The 25,116-nt window shown below is 34.8% G+C and overlaps 1 protein-coding gene across 1 annotated transcript in view; it reads left to right on the top strand.

Moving 5' to 3' along the window:
• Nucleotides 1–25,116, top strand: part of SLC30A7 (solute carrier family 30 member 7) — an 81,967-nt gene that overhangs the window by 469 nt on the left and 56,382 nt on the right. Inside the window, exons 2-5 of the mRNA XM_047870398.1 lie at nt 6–107; nt 13,066–13,179; nt 17,686–17,773; nt 18,434–18,560. Coding sequence (XP_047726354.1) covers nt 6–107; nt 13,066–13,179; nt 17,686–17,773; nt 18,434–18,560 — 431 coding nt within the window. The remainder of the gene's footprint in view (nt 1–5; nt 108–13,065; nt 13,180–17,685; nt 17,774–18,433; nt 18,561–25,116) is intronic.

The raw sequence follows: 25,116 nt of genomic DNA, 5'->3' as shown, positions 1-25,116 counted from the left end.
CCCAGGTCTATCCTGTCGGACAAGACGTCCCGGAACCTGTTTTTCTTCCTGTGCCTGAACCTTTCTTTCGCTTTTGTTGAACTACTCTACGGCATCTGGAGCAACTGGTAACCAAAGGGAAAAGGGTTTGGGCGGAAGCAGGGGGTGGGGGAAACGAAGCACTGTTTGCTTAATGCCACGTAGCTCCTCACCAGGAGGTTCAGGTCTTTGCTGTTCAGCTCTGCTGCTGAGTTGCTTTCTCATATTCACAGCAATCTGGCAAGGCTACGTTTAAGATCCGGGGCCCATCACGTGCAGCAGTTATTAAGATTTGGGTCCCCGCCCCCATCCCCCTCCCGCCCCCCGCCCCGTCAAGTAAGAGTGACCAGTCTCTTCTTCATTTTGGCCGATGGAAAGAGCCATCCCTAACTACAAACCTTAGCTTTGCCCACTTTCTTGGAATTAGAAGAAACCTGTTTCCTGCCTCTTTGGGGTGGGAGTGTTCCTTGCTTCTTTCTGGGGGAGTGGCATCTGGATTTCACCCTTAAGATCTGAGAGGGAATATCTTAGATGTTCAACCTAATTTATTATTAAGAGCTTTATAAAGAAGCTATCCAAAGAAATATGTGTCATTCTCTTCTCTTTCATTTTATGCTGCAACTGTCTCATGATTTTCCTCTGGTCTTGATTGCAGTAGAAAATCCGGTACAGTTTTCTAAAAACTTACAGCCCCTGAATTGATGGGTTTTTGTGCCATCTTTGGGCTTTTTTGTTTTTGAACCTGCTTTGGGAAGAGGTAAATCCAGGAACTCTGGAATTCAAATATTATTATTTCCAGGTATTTACTGTTGAATAACTTAAGGTCTTGTAAAATTGTGCAGCTAACAATAAGATCGTTACATTTCTAAGTGTGCAGATTCCTCTTTAAATCTCATACTCATTTGAGAATCTGATAAAAGCCAACCCTCAAAATTTTATGTAAAACTTCAGGAGTGATATGGAGTTCCTTGAAATAGATTTTGAACAAACCTATGCTATTTATGCTTTATTTTCTGTTACTTAGAGTTAGTCTCTTTCCTCTGTAGTCCATTTTTAGAGAGAATTGCTGTCCTTGATCTTTATCGAGATTGAACAATGACATTAAATAAGATCACCATTTTTTGTGACATTTACATTTTTATATGAAAAAGTGGACTTCTTTTCAGTTCAGATGTCAACTCAATTTTATAAAAAATACTCAGCACATTATGAAGGTTATTGATTTAGTCACTACTTGAAAAGGAATATTGAGACATAGTAAAATCTTAGTGTATGTAATCACCATTTTGAACCCTCTGAGAAGCAGATATACGTATCCTGTAATATTAATATTCTTCAATGTATTACGCATGTTAAAAACACTATGTTATAGTATAATAATCATGCTTTATTGTAAATATACAGTGTTTATAATATGTTTTGCTCTTCTTAAATTATGCCATATTGTGGCATGTGTACTGATTGTATTCAGGCTATAACTTGGTTTATATATGTACACTTTACATTACAATACATTATCTTTCACTGTGGCCTTTTATGGCATAAATTACTATGTGAAATGTCTTGTTCAGGGGAATTATATTTGAAGTGCCCACATCACTTCTTTCGTGGAAAGTTAGGTATAAAGTAAATTTTTTGATGTGTAGAGATCTATTGAAGAAATTACAGTTGACCCTTGAACAACATGGGGATTAGGGAAATGAACCCTCTACAGTCAAAAATCTGTGTATAACTTTTGACTCCCCAAAAACTTAACTTCAAATAGCCTGCTGTCCACCATAATCCTTAGCGATAACATAAAGTTGATTAACATGTACTTTATATATTATGTGTATTATGTACTGTATTCTTACAATAAAGTAAGCTAGAGAAAAGAAAATGTTACTAAGAAAATCATAAGGAAGATAAAATACATTTCTGGTACTGTACCAAATTGAAAAATAACTGCATATAAGTGAACAAGCCTGCATTGTTCAATCACTGTACTAAAACCATTGTTTTCCAAGCCGTTTGCCATTAGTCACCAGTACCGAAGGAAAACGTCAGTGGTACATGACTTTTTCTTCTGCCCTTTGGTGGCTTGTTTTTCTAACCTTAGGATCTCTTTTCCTACAATTTACTCTCTTTGTGTTATTATATCTTCCACATTTGAAATCTAGCTCTGAGCTAGTGTCTGTCTTACCTAAATCATTTAGTAGGTATTCATCATTATACTAACATCCATGTCCACACCACTTACCGATATTAATTTTTATCAGTGAGTGGGAAGTACAAATACATTGCTATTGAAGCCTTGACAGGTTTAAAAATTGCTTGGGCCTTTTCATAATCTGGATTTCTGTGTTTTATTTAGATACCGCAGTTTTCAGTCCCTTTTGTTGACTGGTCAACAATTTCCTTATATAATTGGATTATCTTTGTTCCTGAAGTTTCAATTAGATTTTAAGTTCCTTGAATAAATGTCTCACCAAAATTTATTTTGTTTGTCATAGTCATTTCTGTGTTCATTTTCATTCTATAAAAATTAAGTTTCAAGATGTTATGAACATGAAATGTCAAGAATTTTTTTTCCATTATAGAATTAAAAGGTGAATAAAACATGCTATCTTCACAAATAAAGGTTAATAGAAACAGTTGTTGATCTAGTTGCAAAAAATAAATAGTTCTGCTTCTTGTTTAGAGCCTTCATTATTTAAAGGAAGGACTTGGTTCATATTTTTGATGGTGAGAATGTGTCATCGGTGGAAGAATAGCTAAGTTCTTTGTGTATTTTTCCACCTTTAAATATCCACTGCCTTTTACTTTTCTGCTATAATGTAAGCTTCCTTAAAGTAGAGATCTTTTCTATCTTATTCAGGCACCTTAGTACATGGCACATAGTATGGCTAATGTATATTTGCTGAATGAAGGAATGAAGGAATAATGAATGTATGGAATTAATCTACCGACACTAAGTGTAGTAACTGCCCTATTAGAGAGGAGGAAAACCTTACAACTCCTCTTTTCTCTTATTCTTTGAAGTTAAGAAAATGATAGGGATACCATATGTGCTCTTTCCTTTTAAGATTCTTTTCTTTCTATCATTTTATTTTCTTTTGGTATTATTGTTGAGTAACTACTTCATCTCGAGTTAATATAGTGTAAGTATGTGGTTTTGTACCATCTAGGATTAAGTGCTTTTTCAAGTTGCAGAAAAATCCCCAAATAATGATTTCTTACATATCACAAAACTTTTATTTTCACGATGGCTGTCATTCCAACTATCCCTAGCAGCAGATTGTCCAAAACAGAGAGAAAAAGAGGTAAAAAGTGTATATGGTGTCTTTTAAGGAGATTTATCTGGACACACATAGAACACTTACAGTTCAGTGCTAAGCCTTTATCTTATTGGTCATGCCTACTTGCAAATGTCATCTTTGTTCCAGTCAAACAGGTATTCTGCTGAAAGTTAGGATTCTTTACCAAAAAAAGAAAGGAAATATATGGATACTGTAGGCTCAGGAAGTGAGACTAGAAAGAGATAAGCTAGTCTGACTTCTATAGATAGAAAACCGAGGCCCAGGTTTTGGTTTTTTTTTCCCCCCAGAGTAGCAGTAAAGCCTAGAAGCACCTGTCGTCCAGGGATTTTTTTTCTACTATACTGTGATTTTTTTCCCAGTATTCCACAATAGTTTCCTTTGTTCTTATGCTCTTTTAACTGTACTTAACTGTTTGTTAGAAAACTTCAGTAATATTTTTTACCAAAGCTGTTGCAACAATTTTCCCCTTAGACATAGAGGGAACTCATATAACTCTAAAGGTAAATGTTTTTGTATTACCAAAGTAAATATTTGTTCAGGAAATGTGTGAGGCCATACTGGACATTGATTTGTTCCTACTTCTGTATAATATGTCATATATTTGTAAAGTAACTCGGTAAAGAAAATGCTTCTATTAATCGCATTTTTCTATAGAATTAAAACATAGTTATCTTTGTCTTTTATCAACTTTTCCGTTCTTAAAAGACACTGTTTACCACTTTATGGTGATGACTTCTGCTTTCCTGTAGTTTTGTTATTCACCTTAAAAATGCAGGCAAATATTCCACTTTGCTGAAATTAAAAAAAAATTTTTTTTGATGTTTATTATTTATTTTTGAAATAGAGACAGAACATGAGCAGGGGAGGGGCAGAGAGAGGAGACAGAATCCAAAGCAGGCTCCAGGCTCTGAGCTGTCAGCACAGAGCCTTATGTGGGGCTCAAACTCACGAGCTGTGAGATCATGACCAAGCCGGAGTCGGATGCTTAACTGACTAAGCTACCCAGGCGCCCCTTTGCTAAGAATATTTTTAAGTAAGGGATTATATAATGGAATGTAGTAGAGTTGTGGGTTTTTTACCATAACTGTCATTAGTTTAACAACTTATGCAAATGACAGGATTCTAATTTCTTCCTAATAAATTGGTAGTTAAGTTTTTATACTTTCCATCTCATGGAAACTTATCGTGATTATTCCCTGTCTTCAGTTTTGAATTAATCTTTAACAACACACTATAGATATACTGTTAGCTTAGTTACCAGATCTTTTTAAAATTTTTTATTTTGGAAAATTTTAAGCATAAGGAAAAGAGAGTTTAATGGGCCTCATGTTCCCATCATTTATCAACATGTAGTCTATTTCATTTCCTCTGTGTTATCTGTCTCACCACTGGATTATTTTAACACAGATACCAAATATAATTTCCTTCCTAACTACTTCAGTATGAGTCTCTAATAAGAAAAGGCCCCCCCACCCCATAATACTACCCAGTGCCATTCTCATCTTTAAAAATTAGGAATTTATTAATATCAAATGTCCAGTTAGGGTTCAGATGATCCTTATTGTCTCAGAAATTCTTTCTACGGTTAGTTTTATAAGTCAGAATCCAAATAAGATCTAATGCAAACAAAATCATACTTGGATCCAAACTCCTATCCAAGCATATTTGGTTGATATGTCTCTGAAATCTCAGTTTATGGGCTCTCTTTCTCCCTTTTGTTTGTTTTTGCCCCAATGACCTTAAATAAAATCTTTTTTGAGAATTTCTTTTGCTAAATGTTTTATTCACATTTATTGTATTTTGTTTCAGTGATCAGGTTTTTCTTTTATGTTCTAAGAAGTTTTCCTTATTAAAATATCTTTAGAAAGTAGTCACTTAAAAAAAGTTTACAAATTAATTTTAGAGAAACTGACAGTGTTTAAAGATGGGAGCCTAAAACAGGTATGCTGCTTTTAACAACTAATTGTTCTTTATTAGGTTACATTTGGTATGTAAATCATATAACCTGAAATATTCTTATGCTGTCTTTATTTACAAGGAAATTTATGCCATGCGGTTTAAATGACAATTCATAATAAGAAACATTTGCTAATATTGAAGATGAACAATAAAATTGACGTTCCTCATGAGTAGGGTTTTGATGTATGATAGAACAGAGAACTAGAAGTAGACTCTTTCATTTGAGTTTGTCTATATAGTTGCAGCTGAGTAATTTTCAAATCGTGATACCAGGTTTAAAAAAACATTGCAATGCTTTAAGAGAACATGATTCCACTTTAGAAGAGGGAGTGGTTTTTCAGGTAGAATCATATTTTATAGTATACTAAAAGTGAAATAACATTTGGGGGCGCCGGAGTGGCTCAGTCAGGCGTCTGACTCTTGATTTTGGCTCAGGTCATGATCTCATGGTTATGAGAACAAACCCTGCGTGGGACCCCGCGCCGAGCGTGGAGTCTGCTTTAAGCTTCTCTCTCCCACTCCTTCTGCCCCTTCCCCACTTGTGCGTGCATGTGCATGCATGCACTCTGAAAAAAAAATCTTTAATGAAAATTAAATTTACTTAAAATTTAAATAAATTTAAAATCTCATTTTGATGAGTATTAAAATTGCCAAGCTATATCTAAACCTCTTGAAAAGGGAACTTAATTGCTGTGGTGTACAGAAGAGGTTTACCATTTCCCTCCCATGTAGGCAGTGTTTGGTGTCCACTAAATATGTTTAAAATAAATTTGTTGTAAAGAAGATAGTGCTAGTGTGTATTAATTTGCTAGGGCTGCTGTTACAAAGTACCACAGTAGAAAGTTATTGTCTTGTAGTTCTGGAAACTAAAAGTCTAAGATCAAGGTATTGGCAGTGTTAGTTCCTTCTGAGATCTGCATAGAAGAGTCTGTTCCATGCTTTCTCCTAGCTTCAGTTGCCTTGCTGGCAATCTTTGGCATTCCTTGGCCTGTAGAAGCCTCATCTGATATCTGCCTTATCTTTTACTCAGTAGTCTCTTTGTGTGCATGTCTGTCTCCAGATTTCCTCTTGTTATAAGGATAATAGTCAGATTAGGGCCCACCTTGCTAAACTAATCTTAATAAATTATGTTTGCAGTGATCCTGTTTTCAAATTAGCTCACAGCTGAGGTACTGGAGATGTAGGACTTCAACTTAAGAATTTAGAAGAGGACACAATTCAACTCACAGCAGGTTTTACTAAATATATGTGTACATCAGTGTATCATTTTCATTTATATTTATTTAGAATGAATACCCTGCCTTCTTCTACAACTAATTTATGGCCATTTAAGATAAAAGTCACATATATAATAGAATCCTTAAGTTATAGAAATAAAAACATGAAGAATCGTGTATAGAGAGGAAAAAAGTAAGCCTACTAAAAGTGTAAATTAATGTAGTTACTGAAATTGACTTTTAAATTTAGTTATAAAATTCCATAAAGTTAAGGCACGATGGGTAAAAATTCTCATTGTCAGGTTTTACTACGACACAACTACATTTTATCAGAATAGAGAGAGAATTTTCTGAGACTAAATTTTAAAAGTAACTTACCATATTAGTTCTTTATCATAGAAGAGAAAACAAAATCAGAAGCAATGTCTTTATTGGTGGTTTTGTAACACAGTACAGAGATAACTCTTCAAATGGGGCATGGCTACCCTCCCCCACCGATCCCACCAAGCTGCAGACTGCTGTTTCTTGTTACTCAGTGCTAAGTTCGTGGTGAGAGCAAAGGGGCGTTCATTAACTTAACCCAGGCCCTTAGGCGGGCGCTGTGAGCCTGGGCCCTGGGAGTAGGTTTTTTTCTCCCCCCAACATTTTTGCCCCTTCTGTGAAAGCAAAACTCTGCTCTGTACATGTGGATGGTCTTGGGTGAGAGTAAGTTTCTTGCTCCTTTTCCAGTGGTAGCAGGACATGTGTTTTGTGTTGGTGCAGAATTCTATGCCCCTTTTTTTAGTGGTTGCTCTAGCATGAGTAATATGAATTTTTAACTTAACCACAAATAATAATATGTTTATCTTACAATATTACACTTCCATTTCCTTCTGTCCTATGTGCCATTATTGTCATACATTTCACTTTTTACGTGTTTTAAACCCCATAATACAGTACCTGTTTTTGCTTTGTACCAGAGGTTAGCAAACTTTATCTGAACAGCAGATGGCAAATATTTTAAGCTTTAAGGGCCATAAGGTCTCTGTCACAACTTCTCCATTCTACTGTAAAAGCACAGAAGCAACCATAGACAGTATATAAACAGATGAGTGTAACTGTTTTCCAATAAAACTTTATTTACAAAAATAGATGGTAGTCTGGGCCATAGCTTGCTGATTCCTGCTTTAGATAGTTATCATTTTTTTAAAAATAGCTTTATTGAAATATAATTTACATACCATACAATTTACCCATTTAAGGTATACAAATGAATGGCTCTTAGTATGTTCACAGAGTTGTAAAACCATCAGAACAATCAATTTTAGAAGATTTTTATTACCCTGAAAGGAAGCCTTGCACCCCTAGCCATCGCCCTCTAATTCCCTTATCCCCTGATTTGCCCTAATTCTAGGCAACTGCTAATCTACTTTCTGTCTCTTTGTATTTGCCTACTCTGGCCTTTTCATGTAAATGGAATCATATAGTGTATAATCCTTTGTGACTGGTTTGTTGCACCCAGCATAATGTTTTCAAAGGTTATCCATATTCTATGTGTATTAGTATTCATCTATTTTTATTGCCAAATTAAATTCAGCAGTGTGGGAGAATTCTGATTTTTCTACATCCTCACCAACACTTGTTATTGATCTTTTTGATTTAGCTGTCATAGTGTGGTTATGAAGCTGTTTCTCATTGTTAGACCTGCATTTCCCTGAAAGGTTGTTAATGATGTTGAGTATCTTTTCATGTGCTTTTTGGCCATTTGTGTGTCTTCTTTGGAGAAATGTTTATTCAGATTCTTTGTTTCATTTAAGAAATTGGATTACTTATCTTCTTGAAGAGTTTTTTAAAAATATTTGTTTATTGTTTTTGAAAGGGAGAGCAAGAATCCCAAGCAGGCTCCGTGCTGACAGTGCGGGACTAGATCTCACAGACCATGAGATCATGACCTGAGCTGAAATCAAGAGTTGGTTGCTTAACTGACTGAGCCACCCAAGCGCCTTATCTTTTGGAAGAGTTTTAAGAGTTCTTCATGTAGGGGTGCCTGGCTGGCTCAGTTGGTGGAGTATGTGACTCTTGATCTTGGGGTTGTGAGTTTGAGCCCCAGGTTGGGTATAGAGATTACTTAAAAATAAAATCTGAAAAAAAAAAAAAAAAAAAAAAAAAAGTTCTTCATATATTCTGGATACAAACCCCTTGTCATATATAGAATTGGTAAATATTTTCTCCCACCTGTGCATTTTCTTTTCACTTTCTTAATAATGTCCTTCGAAGAAAAAAAAGTTTTAAATTCCATCGATATCCAGTCTATATTTTCTGTTTTCTCATTTATTGCATGTGATTTTGATGTCTTCTATATATATGAAACTATTGCCTAATCCAAGTTGGTGAATATTTTAGCTTTTATGTTTAGGTCTTTGATCTTTTTTGGGTTAATTTTTTGGGTTAATTTTGTTTTGGGTTAATTTTTGGGTAATTTTTATAATGTCAAAAGTCATTTTTTGCCTGTGGATATCCAGTTGTATCAACACATTTGTTGAAAACACTATTCTTTCCACTGTTGGAATGTCTTGACATCCTTGTCAAAAGTCAGCTGACCACAAATGTGAGGGTTTATTTCTAGATTCTAAATAGTATTCCGTTGCTCTATTTGTTTATTTTTGTGCCAGCACCATACTATTTGATTAGTGTAACTCTATAGTAAAGTTTTGAAATTGGGAAGTATGAGTCTTTCAACTTTAGATTTCATTTTCAATATTTTTTTGGCTATTCTAGGTCCCTTGCTTTTCCATGTAAATTTTAAGATCAGCTTGTCAGTTTCTTCAAAGAAGTCAACTGGGATTTTGATAGGTTTGAGTTGACTCTGTAGATCAACTAGGGAAATATTGGCATCTTAACAATGTTGTCTTCTGATCCATAAACACAGATATCTCTCCATTTATTTAGGTCTTCTTTAATTTTTTTCAACAATATTTTATAGTTTTAGAGTATAAATTTAACACTTTTTTTTGTAAAATTTATTCATAAGTATTTTATTTAAAAAAAAATTTTTTTTAACGTTTGTTTATTTTTGAGACAGAGAGAGACAGAGCATGAACAGGGGAGGGGCAGAGAGAGAGGGAGACACAGAATCGGAAACAGGCTCCAGGCTCTGAGCCATCAGCCCAGAGCCCAAGGCAGGGCTCGAACTCACGGACCGTGAGATCGTGACCTGAGCTGAAGTCGGACACTTAACCGACTGAGCCACCCAGGCGCCCCATAAGTATTTTATTTTTTGATGCTATTATAAATGGAAATCTTTTTTATTTTTTTACATCACTACTATTAAGAATACAGTTCATTTTTGTATGTTGATCTTGTATCCTGCAGCCTTGCCAAATTCATCTATTCTAATAGGTTTTTAGTAGCGTCCTTAAAATTTTGTATATATAAAATCCCCGTCATCTGCAAATTGTGATAGTTTTACTCCTTCACTTTTTATTTTTTATTTTTTTATTTGTTTTTTTAATTTCTTGCCTAACCGGCCTTGTTAGATCCTCCAGTGCAATGTTAAATAGAAGTAGCAAGATGAGACATCCTTATACCCGATCTTAGGGGAAAGCATTCAGTCGTTGGCCTTTAATGGTGCTCTGGGTTTTTGGTAGATGCCATTTAAGAGTTGAGAAAGTTCTCTCTATTCCAAGTTTGTTGAGTGTTTTTAATATAAAGGGGAGTGTTAAATTTTGTCAAACTCTTATTACACCTGTTGAGATGACCATGTGGTTTTTGTCTTTTATTCTGTTGATATGATGTGTTAGATTGATTGGTTTTCATATATTAAATCAACCTTGCATTGTTGGTATAAATCTCACTTGGTTGTGGTATGTACTTTTCAAATATATATACTTGGATTTCACTTGCTAGTGTATGTTGAAGATTTTTGTGTGTATATTTGCAAAAGATTAGTCTGTTCCATTTCTTGTGATGTCTTTTGTCTCATTTGGTATGAGGGTAATATTGCTCTTACACGGTGAATTGGGAAGCATTCCTTCATCATCTGTGTTTTGGGAGAGTTTGTAAGGGATGGTATCTATTGTTCTTTAAATGTCTGGTAGAATTTTCCAGTGAAGCTGTCTGGGTGTGGGCTTTTCTTTGTTGGAAGTTTTACAATTATTCAATTTGTCTGCTTGTTATATTCAAAATTTTTTTTTTTTTTTTAGTTTTGCAAGACTGTTTCTAGGAATTTGTCTGTTTCCTCTATGTTATCTAATTTGCTGGCCTATAATTGTTCATAGTATTTTCTTATGATCCTTTTTATTTCTGTAAAGTCAGTGGTAATTTTTCTTTTTCATTCCTGATTTTAGTAATTTGAATCTTTTACCTTTTTTCTTGGTTAGTCTACTTACAGGTTGTGAATTTTGTTGATATTTTCACAGAACCAGCTTTTGGTTTGTTTATTTTTCTTTTCTTTTTTTCTTTTTTTTTCTGTTCTCAATGATCTTTTAAAGATACTAAAAGTGGAAAAATTATCTTTTTTTAAAAAAATAGGCTTCATGCCTAGTGTGGAGCCCAGTGCAGGATTTGAACTCAGGACCCTGAGATCAAGACCTGAAATGAGATCAAGAGTTGGATGCTTAACCAACTGAGCCACCCAGGCACCCTGAAAAAGTATCTTTTTTATTTACTCACATATTTATCATTTTCAGTGATCTTCATTTCTTTAAGCAAATCTGTTTCCATCTGTTATCCTACTTCTGTTTGAAGAACTTCTGATTCTTTTAACTCAGATCTACTGGCAGTGAATTCTGTCAGTTTTGGTTGTCTGGAAAAATCTTTATTTTGCCTTCATTTTTCAATATATTTTGTTAGATACAGAATATTCGGTTGGCATTTTTTTTTCAGTACTTTAAAGACATTGCTCCATTATTCTGCCTTGAGTAGTTTCTGATGAGAAATATACTAATAATCTTATCTTTGTTTTTCCTTTTACTGTTTTCAAGATTTTCTCTTTTTTCTTTGGTGTTGAGCAGTTTGTGAGGTATATAGGGTTTTCCCCCTGCTTGGGGTTTATTAAATTTCTTAAATATGTGGTTTGTTTTCAAAAACTCTCCAGGATTTTCTCTTTAAATACTTTTTCTACCCTATTTTTTTCCTCTGTTACTGAGAATCCAAATATTTGTATTTGAGTCTCTTTGATAGATGTGACAGATTTTGAATGCTCTGTTCTGTGTTTTTTCTTTCCCCCACTCCTTTAATTCTTTGTGTTTTACTTAGATAATTTCTCTTGACATGATTCTTTCTGTCTGTGTCCCATCTGCTCAGAAGCCCATGTATGTTATTATTTCTCTTCAATATTGTGATTTTTAAAAAATGTTTTTGTCCTTTCCGTTTGATTCTTTTATAGTTTTATCTATGTGCAAGTCCTCAGTTTGTTCATGAATCTTCAACAGCTTTATACAACATCCTTTAACATAGTAATCATATTTGTTTTAAAGTCCTTATCCTAGTCCAGTCTCTAGGCCTTTTCTGGTTCTGATTCTCTTGACTGCTTTAGCTCTTGACAGTGGTTTTTGTTTGTTTGTTTGGTTGGTTGGTTGGTTGGTTGGTTGGTTGGTTTTTGCCCCTTGATCTTATTATGTGTCTTATAAATATTTATTGATGCTGGATCTTATGTTTAAAAGATTAACAGCGACCAAGGTTGATAGTATCTATGCCCAGAAATGTGTACCCCTGTTGTTTTGTCAGGCCATTAGTGTGGGGTTTTGAGTCTCTGATCCATAGTTGGCTAGTTGGGTTTTGTGTTTTTTGTTATTGCTAGTTAGTTTCAACAAGCTACCAACTTCAAATTTTTTTAGTGGCTTCTACCACCTTGTCTTTAGTGTAGGGTCTGGGGCCCTGGAGGGTTTTCTCAGTGTTCTTGCTCTACTCTCAGCTTTCAACAAGTCACGCTCACCTGTTCCATAGGGGAGTCTCTGTGCTCTTGCTCAGCTCTCAGTGGTAGATTGCTATTGTTTTGTACTCTAGTCAAGGCTTTGGTTGTGGGGAGAGAGAATTTGGTCCTCCTGCTGGAGCTTTAATTTTAGGCAGTCCGTTGTCACCTGAGTGCCAGAGTGGTTATTATTAGCGTTCCTGCCCCTTCTCCCACCTCTCTCCGCAGCCTTGTATCAAGAGAAGGAATGATTGTCTTGCTCCTCTTCCAACAACAGCAGACCTTTGCTTTATATCAATGTAAGATCTTGGGCCCAAGCTGGCTTCAGACTTGCCCCTGACAGTGATGGCTGTTTTTTTTTTCTCTCTTTCAGTGGTGGCTGACCTTTGTCAGCGATCAGAGAGTGGGCAGATTCCTGCTGCTCATCCAGTAGCAGCTAGCTTTGTTTCTAGAAACCCCTCTTTCAGTAGAAGCTTGGTTTTTTTTCTTGGGCAGGGGGTTTGAGGGTTTCCTTCTGAGATGTTTAAAACTTATCCTCAATGTCTTTCTGTATATCATATTTCAAGGTTGTCTGTTTAGAAGATTAGTTCCTGATGAGCAGAAGGATATTTAGAGAATTTATAGAAGGATGCCTACTATTTGGTTACTATTATAATATGCCAATATGTCTGTTCTTTTACAGCTTAGGCTTGATTTCCGACTCTTTTCACATGTTTTTCGATAGCACTGCCATTTTGGCTGGATTGGCAGCATCTGTTATTTCCAAATGGAGAGATAATGATGCTTTCTCTTATGGGTAAGACCTTTTAAAAACTTTTTTATCGAAGTATAAGAAATACAGAAAATAAATCTTAAGCATAATGAACATAAATTGAACACATTTGTATAACTTGAACTCTTGAATTCCCCCTCATGCCTCCTTCTCGTTCCTTCCCATGTCGCTCCCCAAGAGTAACAAGCACTTCCCTAACTTGGTGGATTAGTTTTAAGCTGTTTTTGAACAGTATGTAATTGCAATCTACAGTATATATATATTTTTTGTTTTTGCATTGAAGTTCTTTTGCTTAGAGATAGGACATCTTGGTTTTGCCAGAAAATTTTAAGTGAAATTTTTTGCTGGATAGGGGACTTCCTCAACTCTTAACCTAATTTTATTAAGAAGAAGACAGAATATTTCAGTTTATGAAAATGGTCATGTTTCTTTTTTAAAGAGATACTTTGCCGTTAATTTATTTAAAATCATTATTTTCTAATCTGATTTTATATTACCCTCTGCAGTTATGCTTTTATGAAAAATACTTCTTTTCATACTCTTGCTGAATTTGGATAACTAATCAAATATTTGGAGAGTTTTTATGCTGAAGAGACCATATTGGCACATCTGGTCTCACTTCCAAGCCTCGTACCCTTCGAGGCAGGGTTTGCCTTTTGTCCATCTCTGATTGGGGGAAGCAATGAAGTTTCTGATGTTCGAGTGATCTGCCTGGGTGTTTTCTTTTTTGAGTTCATACAGTATTTTGCAGTGTAATTGTATTTACATGTAACCAGTACTCAGAGGTAGTACCCTTTTTCTCTGTCTCCCCATCCACTTTCTCTTTCCTTCCTGCTCCCCCCTTGCCTCTTACTTGTTGACTCTTGTCTAGCTCCCTTGTGAGTGCTCTCTCACATTCTCTCCTTTCTTCACTCTTTCCTACTTTTTTTCTCTTTCGCTCTCATCCCCATCCTCATGCTCACTGTCATCTCTCTGGAACTCCCTAACCTCCTCTCTTGTACTTTCCAGTTCCTTGTGCCTGTGCTCATGGTCTTTGTCTATCCCTCAGCCTTCCACCCTCTCCGTCCTCTCTTTCTCTCTCCCGCACGTCTTTGTTTTCTCCCTCTACCCTTGACTGCTGTATCTCTCAGGTCTTCCTTATTCCCTTCTCCCTCTCTCTCAACCTCTTCCGCCCTAAGTCTTTCTTCTCTCCCTTTCCCAGTCTCTTTCCTTCTCTTCCTGATCCTCCTCCTGGAAGGCTCTCTTTCCTTTGCAGCGTCTCTCATTCTCTCCTGCCTGCTCATATCCACTCTCTTAGCGCACTGCCTCTTATTCCCCTTGTTCTTTTACTTTTGTTCCCTCACTGCTTTCCTCTTTCTTTCCACCTTTTGCTTTTGTTCTTGAACAAGCAAGCACACACTGTCTTTCTTGTACATGCTCTTGTTCTCATCAGAGGGCCCACTGTGAGTCCAATCCTTTGCCTCTTATAAAGATGAATAAGATATGTCTTCTGCCTTGGAGGAACTTGTGGTCAGATGGAAAAATGGTTCAGTAAAAATACCATAATGACTGTACATTGTGACAAGTGCCAAAAGAGAGATATATGAAATTCTGACAAAACTTGCTGATTTGGGGTATAACTGAAGTGATATAATTATTTGTAAGATTATAAAAATGAGGCAAAAACACTAATTATACTGTTTTTATAGACTAGAGCGAGAGATCTGTATATAAATGAATCCAAACAGCTCAGAAGAGAACATTTTCCATGGCATTATACAATCAAAAGATTCTTAAGTGTGTTTTGAATCATTAAAGAAAAATTGTATGTAAAGTTCTAATTTTGTGTTGGAAAATTAGTAGTTCATATATATCATATATCAAAAATATGATTAGAGTATCTTACTGAACAAGTTTTTGGGATAAAGAATAGGTGACTATAAAAGTTCTCAGTTCTTACACGTTAGGATATCTGTTGTTTTCTGTTTAGGTTGCGTAGTCTCCACTGTAAGATGGTTTTTAGGCATAACTTTGATACCTTCAGTACCATAGCGGTTTTAACTGTGCAGCTTCAACTCATTTATATGAGGGAGTAATATTCTTGCCATCTTTTTATCTCTTATTCTATCTTTTCCTTGTTTGCCTTTTTCTTTTGAGAAGGAAAAAATTAGGGAATAAAATCTGATGCAACATTTGAACCTATTAATGATTGCTATAGTAGTAAGCAGTAAAATATAGGTACCAGTACATCAAAATGACACTGGATAGACTAAGCCTAGGGATGAATCTCCAAAACCCTGATTCAGTATGATCGCAATAGCAGACTGACTACAATAGAAGATTAGGAGGAATCTGAGAGGCAGAAGACTTTTCAGTATTTCTCTATAGAAAAGTCATTTTTGTATCTGGTCACACTATTTTTGAAATAGCGATGCCAGTATAAAAATAATATATGTCTGATGGGTAGATACGTATGTACATGCCTTCACACATATGTATGTGTACGTGTATCCTTTTTTGCCTTGGCTAAAGAATCCAGATGTCATCATACTTAATTAGGCAATAGCACGTTCGTGAATTATATGTTTTAATTCCAAGACTCACTCTGTTGAAGTAAACAGTTATTTGTAGAGTCAAGTATGTCTGGTTTTCACAAAATTTTCACTTGATTCCTGCAAGCAAGATTAGCAAATATATTAAGCCTAATTAAATCACTTGAGTCCAACAGCGGATCAGAATTTATTAAGCACATACTAAGCTAGGCACTAGAGAGACAAAAAGATGCCTGAAAAACATTTCTACCTCTGATCTTGAAATCCAGTGGAACTCAAGGACAAAAGGCTTTCAATCAAGCATTAGCTTTGGGAATAGAAGAGTGGGTTAAAAGAAAGTGCTTTTTTTATTTTGAGGTTAGTAACCCTGCTGATAGATTAGGTAAATTCCTAAGTGTTTACTATGGAAGCAGGCTGAATTTAATGAATGTTTTCTCCTGAAAAATAAAAAGGCATATGCTTTGACAAATATGTAAATCTAATTCATTCGTATGTATTAGAAGGTAGAAATCTGCATTCTTTCTGAATGTAGAAATACATGCTGTGTTGGAATGTACTGAAAGAGCAAACTTCAACATAACTGCAGTGAGTACATTTTTTTAATGTTTATTTTTGTGAGAGAGACAGAGCATGAGCTGGGGAGGGGCAGAGGAAGAGGGAGACACAGAATCCTAAGCAGGCTCCAGGCTCTGAGCTGTCAAGACAGAGCCCTATGTGGGGCTCGAACTCAAAACTGTGAGATCATGGCCTGAGCCAAAGTCGGACACTCAACTGACTGAGCCACCCAGGTGCCCCTGAAACGAGTACATTTTAAATAGTTTGTTCTCTTTAAAAATGTTTTTTACAGTAAAGCTTGTATAATCTAGAAGTTGACAAAGCTAGGAAAAGCAGAATTTTTGATGTTCCTATTATATTATTTAAGGACCATAGTGATTAACTGCTCTCAGCACCCTTTGAATCAAGTTAGGACATGTAAAACTGCCAAGTTGAAGTTTCTAATGACTTTACCTAAGCCACATATACCTTAACAGAAAAACAGAATCTTTCCCTGATGCTTCATGCAGGTAGGAAGCAGAAAGCTTCAGAAGTCCATAGAGAAAAAGGCAGGCATTTAAAAAATAGTTTAATTAAAATTATGTGAAGCCAGGATTGATTCTAAAAATAGGCGATTGATGGGGCGCCTGGGTGGCGCAGTCGGTTAAGCGTCCGACTTCAGCCAGGTCACCATCTTGCGGTCCGTGAGTTCTAGACCCGCGTCGGGCTCTGGGCTGATGGCTCAGAGCCTGGAGCCTGCTTCCGATTCTGTGTCTCCCTCTCCCACTGCCCCTCCCCCGTTCATGCTCTGTCTCTCTCTCTGTCCCAAAAATAAATAAAAAACGTTGAAAAAAAAATTAAAAAAAAAATAGGCGATTGAAAAGTTTTTGTTAAATGTATTAATCTTAGAAAAGAGTGATTAGGAATGTAAATCTTAAGTTGGCTCTAGGATGATTGTGTTTTCCTTCAGATCAAAGCTCCATTTTCCAAAGATTTCAAAACTGAAAGTTATAAAACAAAAAGTATAAGGAGTTTTTAGAAAAGAAGCAAATAAGTTATTAAACCCCTCTTTCAGAAAAGTCCTTTGCTCCTACTTTTTATTTCTTAGATCCTTCCTTCTTTGCCTCCTTGTCCAGTCCAATTTTTCCTTCTCCAGGGGCAACTTGAAATTTATGTTTCTGTGCAGGGTCTTTCCAAACGTACTTACTCGAGGAAGGTCTTTTGATTGGCTTGTAGAGATGGATGTGGTTTATGGCATTTTGCTATTATATATAATTCATAATAATTAAAGTCATTTCCTCATTTCTACAGTATATATAGAATAAAGCATACTATACTATAAATACTAGGACTTTGCTGGCTGCTTTTAACCATATAATAAGGTTTAGAATCTCTGAATGTATATAAATGTATGATTTGATTTTTAAGAAATAATAATTCATTTGTTTACTTTGCTCTTCTTTAGGTATGTTAGAGCAGAAGTTCTGGCTGGCTTTGTCAATGGCCTTTTTTTGATCTTCACTGCTTTTTTTATTTTCTCAGAAGGAGTCGAGGTATTGTAGATAATGATTAGAGTCAGTAAATTACATTTCTGTAATGAAAATGTTTATGAACTAAAGATACATGTATAAAGCTGTCTTCACACTGTTATTAAGTATTATTGAGGACAGTCTTAGATTAGGTAAAATATGTAAGAGGAGCTTACAAAATAGTGGAAAAATTAAATATATGTGAAACTACTTGAAATTGAAAACCATTAAATGATAGTGCTTTATAAGCTCTGAATGAATTGTAGACGCTGTGAAAAGTAAAGGCACGTTCTGGGTAGTGAGGTCAGCTGGGAAGAGTTCTTAAACAAATCCGAGAATTTTGTCAGTGAACCTGTAATATTTGGCATATTAAAGAAATATAAAGAAAAAATTGAAAGATCAATGAACCTGAAATGAATGGCAGTATTTTATGATACCAAAGAGGGATGGTTTTTAGACCAAATAGTCATGCTTTTAAATATTGGTGTGTATTTAAAAATAGTAATTACTACCTTGTCTGCAGTATGTGAGCACTATTTTTTTTTCTAGAAACTGTTTTGGTGTATATTTATAGAGTACTTTTAATTCTGAAAATAAAAATTTTTAAAGATTGCTTTTTGTTTTTATCAATTGATCACTCAAAAATTATATCAATGCTGTTTGTTTGTGTTATGTGTTTTCTAGAGAGCATTAGCCCCTCCAGATGTACACCATGAGAGACTGCTTCTTGTTTCAATTCTTGGGTTTGTGGTAAACCTAATAGGAATATTTGTTTTCAAGCATGGAGGTCATGGACATTCTCATGGCTCTGGTATGATGGTTAGAACGCTTTGTTTCTTCATTTTCTCTTTTCATCATAATTATCACTTTTGAAAATTGATACATTTTAAAGTTAAAGTCTATGTTGGTTTTTTTTTAAGTTTATTTATTTTGACAGAGAGAGAGAGAGAGAGAGCAAGCATGAGTGGAGGAGGGGCAGAGAGAGAGGGGGAGAGAAGAGAATCCTAGGCAGGCTCCGCCTTGTCAATGCAGAACCCGATGTGGGACTCTATTTCACGAACCGTGAGATCATAACCTGAGCCAAAATCAAGAGTCTGATGCTTAACCGACTGAGCCACCCAGGAACCCCTATGTTGATTTTTAACAACAGAAATAATATGTTAATAGACACTTATTAATGTCTTCTTGAACCATCACTCCCACTTCTCCATGTGTCTCCATCTCAGAGCCATCTCAGAGTTACACATAATCAAGTTTGGTTGTGGATGCTTCCATACCTCTGTAGCTGTGGACACCATTTATATAAAACCAACAAATAAACATTAGAAACAATAAAACCAATCTAGTTACTAAAAATTACAGTACATGTGGCTATGAAATTTATTATACAATCTGTCTTTGAGATCCTTCTATTTGGTATGTATCAGTTGGCCTTCTCTTGTTGACACATAGAACTCCATGGTGTGGGATACCATGGCTTATTTAACTGGTCTTCTGTATGTAGACTGTAAGTCATTTCCATATGAAACGTATCCTTGTGAACATATGCAGTTGTTTTTCCAGAGTTTTGCTGTCCCATATAGTAGCCATTAGTCACATGTGGCTATTTAAATTTAAATTATGGTTGGGGCGCCTGGGTGGCGCAGTCGGTTAAGCGTCCGACTTCAGCCAGGTCACGATCTCACAGTCCGTGAGTTCGAGCCCCGTGTCAGGCTCTGGGCTGATGGCTCGGAGCCTGGAGCCTGTTTCCGATTCTGTGTCTCCTTCTCTCTCTGCCCCTCCCCCGTTCATGCTCTGTCTCTCTCTGTCCCAAAAATAAATAAACGTTGAAAAAAAATTTTTTTTAATTTAAATTATGGTTAATTAAATTTAATAAAAATAAAAATTCACTTCTTCAGTTACACTGGTGACATTTTAAGTGCTCAGTAGCCACATAGGGCTACCATATTGGACAGCAGATACAGAACATTTCCATTGTCACAGAAAGTTCTTTGAGTTGCACTGTGCTGGACTATAAGTAGAGTTGCTGGAACACAGGAAATACAGTTTTTAGTTTCAGTAGACAATAGCAAATTGCCCTCAAAATTACTATCATTCACATTTATCCCAGCAATGAATGTCAGTACTGATTTCCTTCCACTCATATCAAAACTTATTATTACGATTGGAGCTCCTGGATGGCTCAGTCTGTTAAGCATCCTACTCTTGATTTCAGCTCAAGTCATGATCTCATGGTCAGGAGATCGAGCCCCACATCAGGCTCTATGCTGATAGCACAGAGTCTGCTTGGGATTCTCTCCTTCTCTGTCTGCCTCTCCCCGGCTTGTGCTTGTGCACATTCTCTTTCAAAACAAATAAATAAACTTAAAAGAAAATTAAAAAAAACACAAAACTTATTATTATGGGTTTAAGACTGTTTTGCTAATAGTTTGGTAAAAATGATATCTCATTTTATTTGTTATTTCTTGTTTAGTAGTGAGGTTGAAAATCTTTCTGTGTGGTTTTAGGACATTCAAGTTTATCCTCTTGAACTGTCTATTTCTGCTTGTTTTTCTATCCTCTTCTTGTTAATCCATTTTTAATAATTTTTATATATTTTGTATACTAATCATTTGTTTTATGTGTTGCAAACATCTTTTCCCAATCTATGGCTTATCTTTAAACTTTTATGTAGGTGTTCTTAATTTTGATATAGTCTTAGTTTTTCTGTCTTACATTTTTTTCTGGTATGTTTTCTACTTTGAGAAATTTCCATTTTCTGAGTCATAAACATGTCTCATATTTTAATACCGTTAAAATTTAGGGGTTTTTTTCCCAATCCATTTTGTTCCTTCATCTATATGTAATTTGTTTTTGTGGTAGGGTGAGTTAGGACTTAACTTTTTATTTCCAGTGTGAATAAGCAGGGTTTCCAAGCACCAGTTATTAACCTGCCTTTTACCCCATTGATGTAAAACAACACTTTTAGCCTATATTAAGTTACCTTTTAAAATTGTTTGGGCCTGTCTTGCCCATTTGGTTTTTTCATCAGCTTGTCAAGTTGTATGAAAAATCTTTTTGGGATTTTGATTGGGAATGCATAAAAATTTTTTTATGTCTTTTACTAAATTATCTTAGCTATTTTAATAAAGATCTTTGTATTTTTTGATCAGTTTAAGTAGTTGAATGTTTTTATTACTATTAAGAATAGAAATTATTATTCCTCTTGTCTTATTGTATAGCCAGGACCCCTAGCACAGTGTTGATTAGATATACTTAAAGTTTGTATCCTTGTGTCAAAGTGGATAGTCACCTGAGTAACTTAAAAAAAAAAAAACCTTAATGCCCGGGTTTAATCGCAGAACATTTTTATCAGAATCTCCAGAGGAAAATGCAAACATCAGCATATTTTAATATGCATTCTTCATTGATTTAATGAAGAATGCTACTAAAGTTTTATCATTTGGTCTGATGTTTATGGTCTATTTCTGATGAAACTGTCTTATCAAGTTAAGATATTACTTTTTATTCCTGCATCTATTGAAGTAATCATTTTTTCTTCCTTAATTTAAAATTTGTAATTACATTGATAGATTTCTCATAAGGAACCATCCTTAAATTTTGTGTCTGTATTTTGGTCTACATTTGGGTGTGTGATCCATTTTCAGTCAATTTTTGTCTATCATGTGAGGTATGGGTCCAATATCATTTTCTTATATATAGATATCTGGTTGTCTCAGCACCATGTTAAAAAGATTATTTTCCCCCCATCGAATTGTGTTGGCACACTTGTCAACAATCAGTTGACTATAAATGTGAGAATATTCTGGACTCTCAGTTCTTTTTCATTGATCTATATGTCTATCCTTATGCCAGTACCCTACTGTCTTGTTTAATGTACATTTGAGGTAGGTTTTGAAATTGGAACATGTGAGTTATCCAGCTTTTTATTTTTTTAAGATTATTTTACTTATTTTACTTATTTACTTCTTGCGTTTCCATATAAATTTTAAGATCAGCTTGTCAATTTCTGCAAAAAAAAAAAAAAAAGACGGTTGGGATTTTTATAGAAATTGTATTGAATCTGTAGATGAATTTGAGGAGTATTGTCATCTTAACAATGGTAAGTCTTCTGGTCCATGAACATGGGATGCCTTCACATTTATTTATAGCTTCTTTAATTTCTTTCGACATGTTTTATAGTTATTAGCGTACATGTTTCACACTTAACTTTACAGTTAGGCTTTCTTTTTTTGTTGTAGGTAGTATAAGTGTGATTGTTTTCTTAATTTCATTTTTATATTGTTCTTTACTGATGTATAAGGATATAGTTCATTTTTGTATACTGATCTTGTGTCTTGCCACATTGCTGAAATTGTTCCGTATTCTAATAGGTTTTTAGTGGATTCTGTAGAATTTTTTAGTGTCCTGTATCTGTAAATAGAGATAGTTTGCTTCTTCCTTTCCATATGAATGCCTTTAAAAAAATTTTTTTTTCTCTTGCTTAATTGCCCTGGTAGATCATTCGGTACAATATTAAATAGAAGTGGTAAGAGAGTACATTCTTGTCTTTTTCCTGATTTTAGGATGAAAGCATTCAATCTTTCTTCATTAAATATGCTGTTAGCTGTGTTTGCTGTGAGGAAGTTTATTTCTATTCCTAGTTTACTAGGTGTTTTTATCATGAAAGGGTACTGGGCTTTTTCACAACTTCTTCACTTTTTGAGATGATAGTTGGTTTTTATTCTTTATCCTTTTAATATGGCATATTACATTGCTTGATTTTTGGGTATTAAACCACCTTTGCATTCTTAGGATGAATCTCATTGGCCATGATTTATCTTTTTTATGTATTGCTTTATTTGGTTTGCTAGTATTTTGTTAAAGACACTGTGTCTATATTCTTAAGGAATTTTTAGTCTGTAGTTTGCAGGGTATCAGGGTAATGCTGCTCTTATGTAATGAGTTGGGAAATGTTCTCTTTTCTATTTATTTTTATTTTAGAGAGAGAAAGAGCACGAGCAGGGAAGAGGGGCAGAGGGAAGGAGGGAGGGAGGGAGGGCGAGAGAGAACCTTAAGCAGGCTCCACACTGCATGGAGCCTGATGTAGGGCTCTGTCACACCACCCTGGGATCATGACCTGACCCCAAATCAAGAGTTAAATGCTCAACCAACTGAGCCACCCAGGTGCCCCTCTTCTATTTACTTATTTATTTTTAAGGGAATTGGTGGGGAAGAGTACGGAATGTTTGGCAGAATTCATAAGTGGTAGAATTCAAAAGCCTGGGCTTTTCTTTTTCAGGTTTTAAATTCTTATTTTATTTTATTTATTTATTTTTTGCTTACTATAGGTTTGGTCACATTTTTATTTCTTCTTAAGTCAGTTTCAGTAGTGTGTACATTTCTAGGAATGTTCATTTGTGCATTTGTTGTCCATTTCATCCAAAGTATCTTCTTTGTTTACTTGTTTATGGTATGTTTTTTTAAAAAAATTATTTTATTTCCATAAGGTCAGCAGTGAAGACCTTTCTTTACCAGTTTTAGTAATTTGTGCCTTCTGTCATTTTTTTTTTCTTGATTAGTTCTGTTAAAGGTTTATCAATTTTGTTGATTTTTTTTTTTTTTTAAAGAGTGCCCTTTTGGTTTTATTGATTTTTTTTCCCATTGTTTTTCTCTCTATATTAAATTTTATTTCTGCTTTAATACTTTTATGTCTTTATGCTTTGCCTTTAGTTTTTTTTTTTAATTTCTTAAGATGGAAAATGAGATTATTAATTTGAGGGTTTTTTGGTTTTTTGCTTTTTTTTGTTGTTTTTTTGTTTTTTTTGTTGTTTTTAGCATAGCCAAATTTTTTTCTAAGCATTGCTGAAATATGATCCATAAGTTTGGTAGCTCATGTTTTCATTTTTGTTCATCTTAAAGTATTTTTCTTTTTTTTTCTTTTTTTTTTTTAATGTTTATTTTTGAGAGAGAGAAACTGAACATGAGCAGGGGAAGTGCAAAGAGTAAGGGAGACACAGACTCTGAAACAGGCTCCAGGCTCCAAGCTGTCAGCACAGAGCCCGATGTGGGGCTCAAACTCACCAACTGTGAGATCAAGACCTGAGTCAAAGTCAGATGCTCAACAGGCTGAGCCACCCAGGAACCCCTCAAAGTATTTTTCAATTTCCTTTTTGATTTCTTCTTTGACTTATTAGCTATTTAAGAGTGTTACTTTTGATTTTCTTTTGTCATTGATACCTAATTTAATTCCATTGTGATCAGATGACACACTTTATATGATTTCAGGGTTTTTTTTCAATTTATTAAGTCTTGTTTTATCACCTAGCATTTGGTCTCTGTGGACAGTGTTCCATGTGCACTTGAGGAGAATATGTATTCTGTTCTTCAGATGTTAGGTGTAATTTGTTTATAGTTGTTTAACCTTCTGGGTTTTTTTTGTTGATCCTCTGCTTAGTTGTCTATTTATTATTGAAAGTAGGTATTTAAGTTTCCAACTATAATTATTCAATTGTATATTTTTTCAGTTAATTATTTTTTGCTTCATGTATTTTGGAGCTATATTGTTCAGTGCAATATGTTTATAATCATTATATCTTCCTGATAGATTGAACATGTTTTTATATGATGCTGTTTTTGTCTCACAATAACTTTTGGCTTACAGTTTATTTTGTCTGATATTATGATAACCATTCCAGCTCTCCCCTGCACGCTCACTCTCTCTCTCTCTCTCTCTCTCTCTCTTTTTTTTTTTCTGCTTGCATGGTGTATTTTTCTTTCTTTTTACTTTCAGCTTGTGTCTGAGTCTAACATGTATCTCTTATAGACAATATAACTAGATCATATTTGTTTTAATCAATTCTATCTCTGTCTTTTAATTAGGATATTTAAACAATTTGCATGTAATTACTAAGGTAGGATTTACATCTGCCATTTTAATATTTGTTTTCTGTATCTTCAGTCCTTTTTGTTACTCTACTTCTTGGTTTTTTGTTACTTGTTTTCTTGTTACTCTGACTCTTATTTTTTAAATGGATACTTTCTAATGTACTTTTTAATTCTGTTGTTTCTTTTACTGTATAGTTTTGAATATTTTCTTAATTGTTGCCCTGAGGATTACAAGTAGTATCTTGATTTAAAATGATTTAGTTCAGATTAATAGTAGTTTAGTAATACACAAAACTTTTGCTCCAATACACCTCCACGTTCGCCTGCCTTCCTTGTACTATTATTGTCAGACAAATTACGTATTTTTATGTTGTAAGCCCATCAGTACAGTTTTATAATTATTACTTTATGCAGTTGTCTCTTAAAACCTACAGTAGAAATGAGTCACCAATTTAAAAATACATTCATCCTCTTTTATAATTGCCTTTACCAATGCTCTT

This window comes from Prionailurus viverrinus, chromosome C1 (assembly GCF_022837055.1).
Source record: "Prionailurus viverrinus isolate Anna chromosome C1, UM_Priviv_1.0, whole genome shotgun sequence".
Lineage (NCBI taxonomy): Eukaryota > Metazoa > Chordata > Mammalia > Carnivora > Felidae > Prionailurus > Prionailurus viverrinus.
Note: the sequence above shows the minus strand (reverse complement) of the source record. Positions and strands in the feature narration are given on the sequence as shown.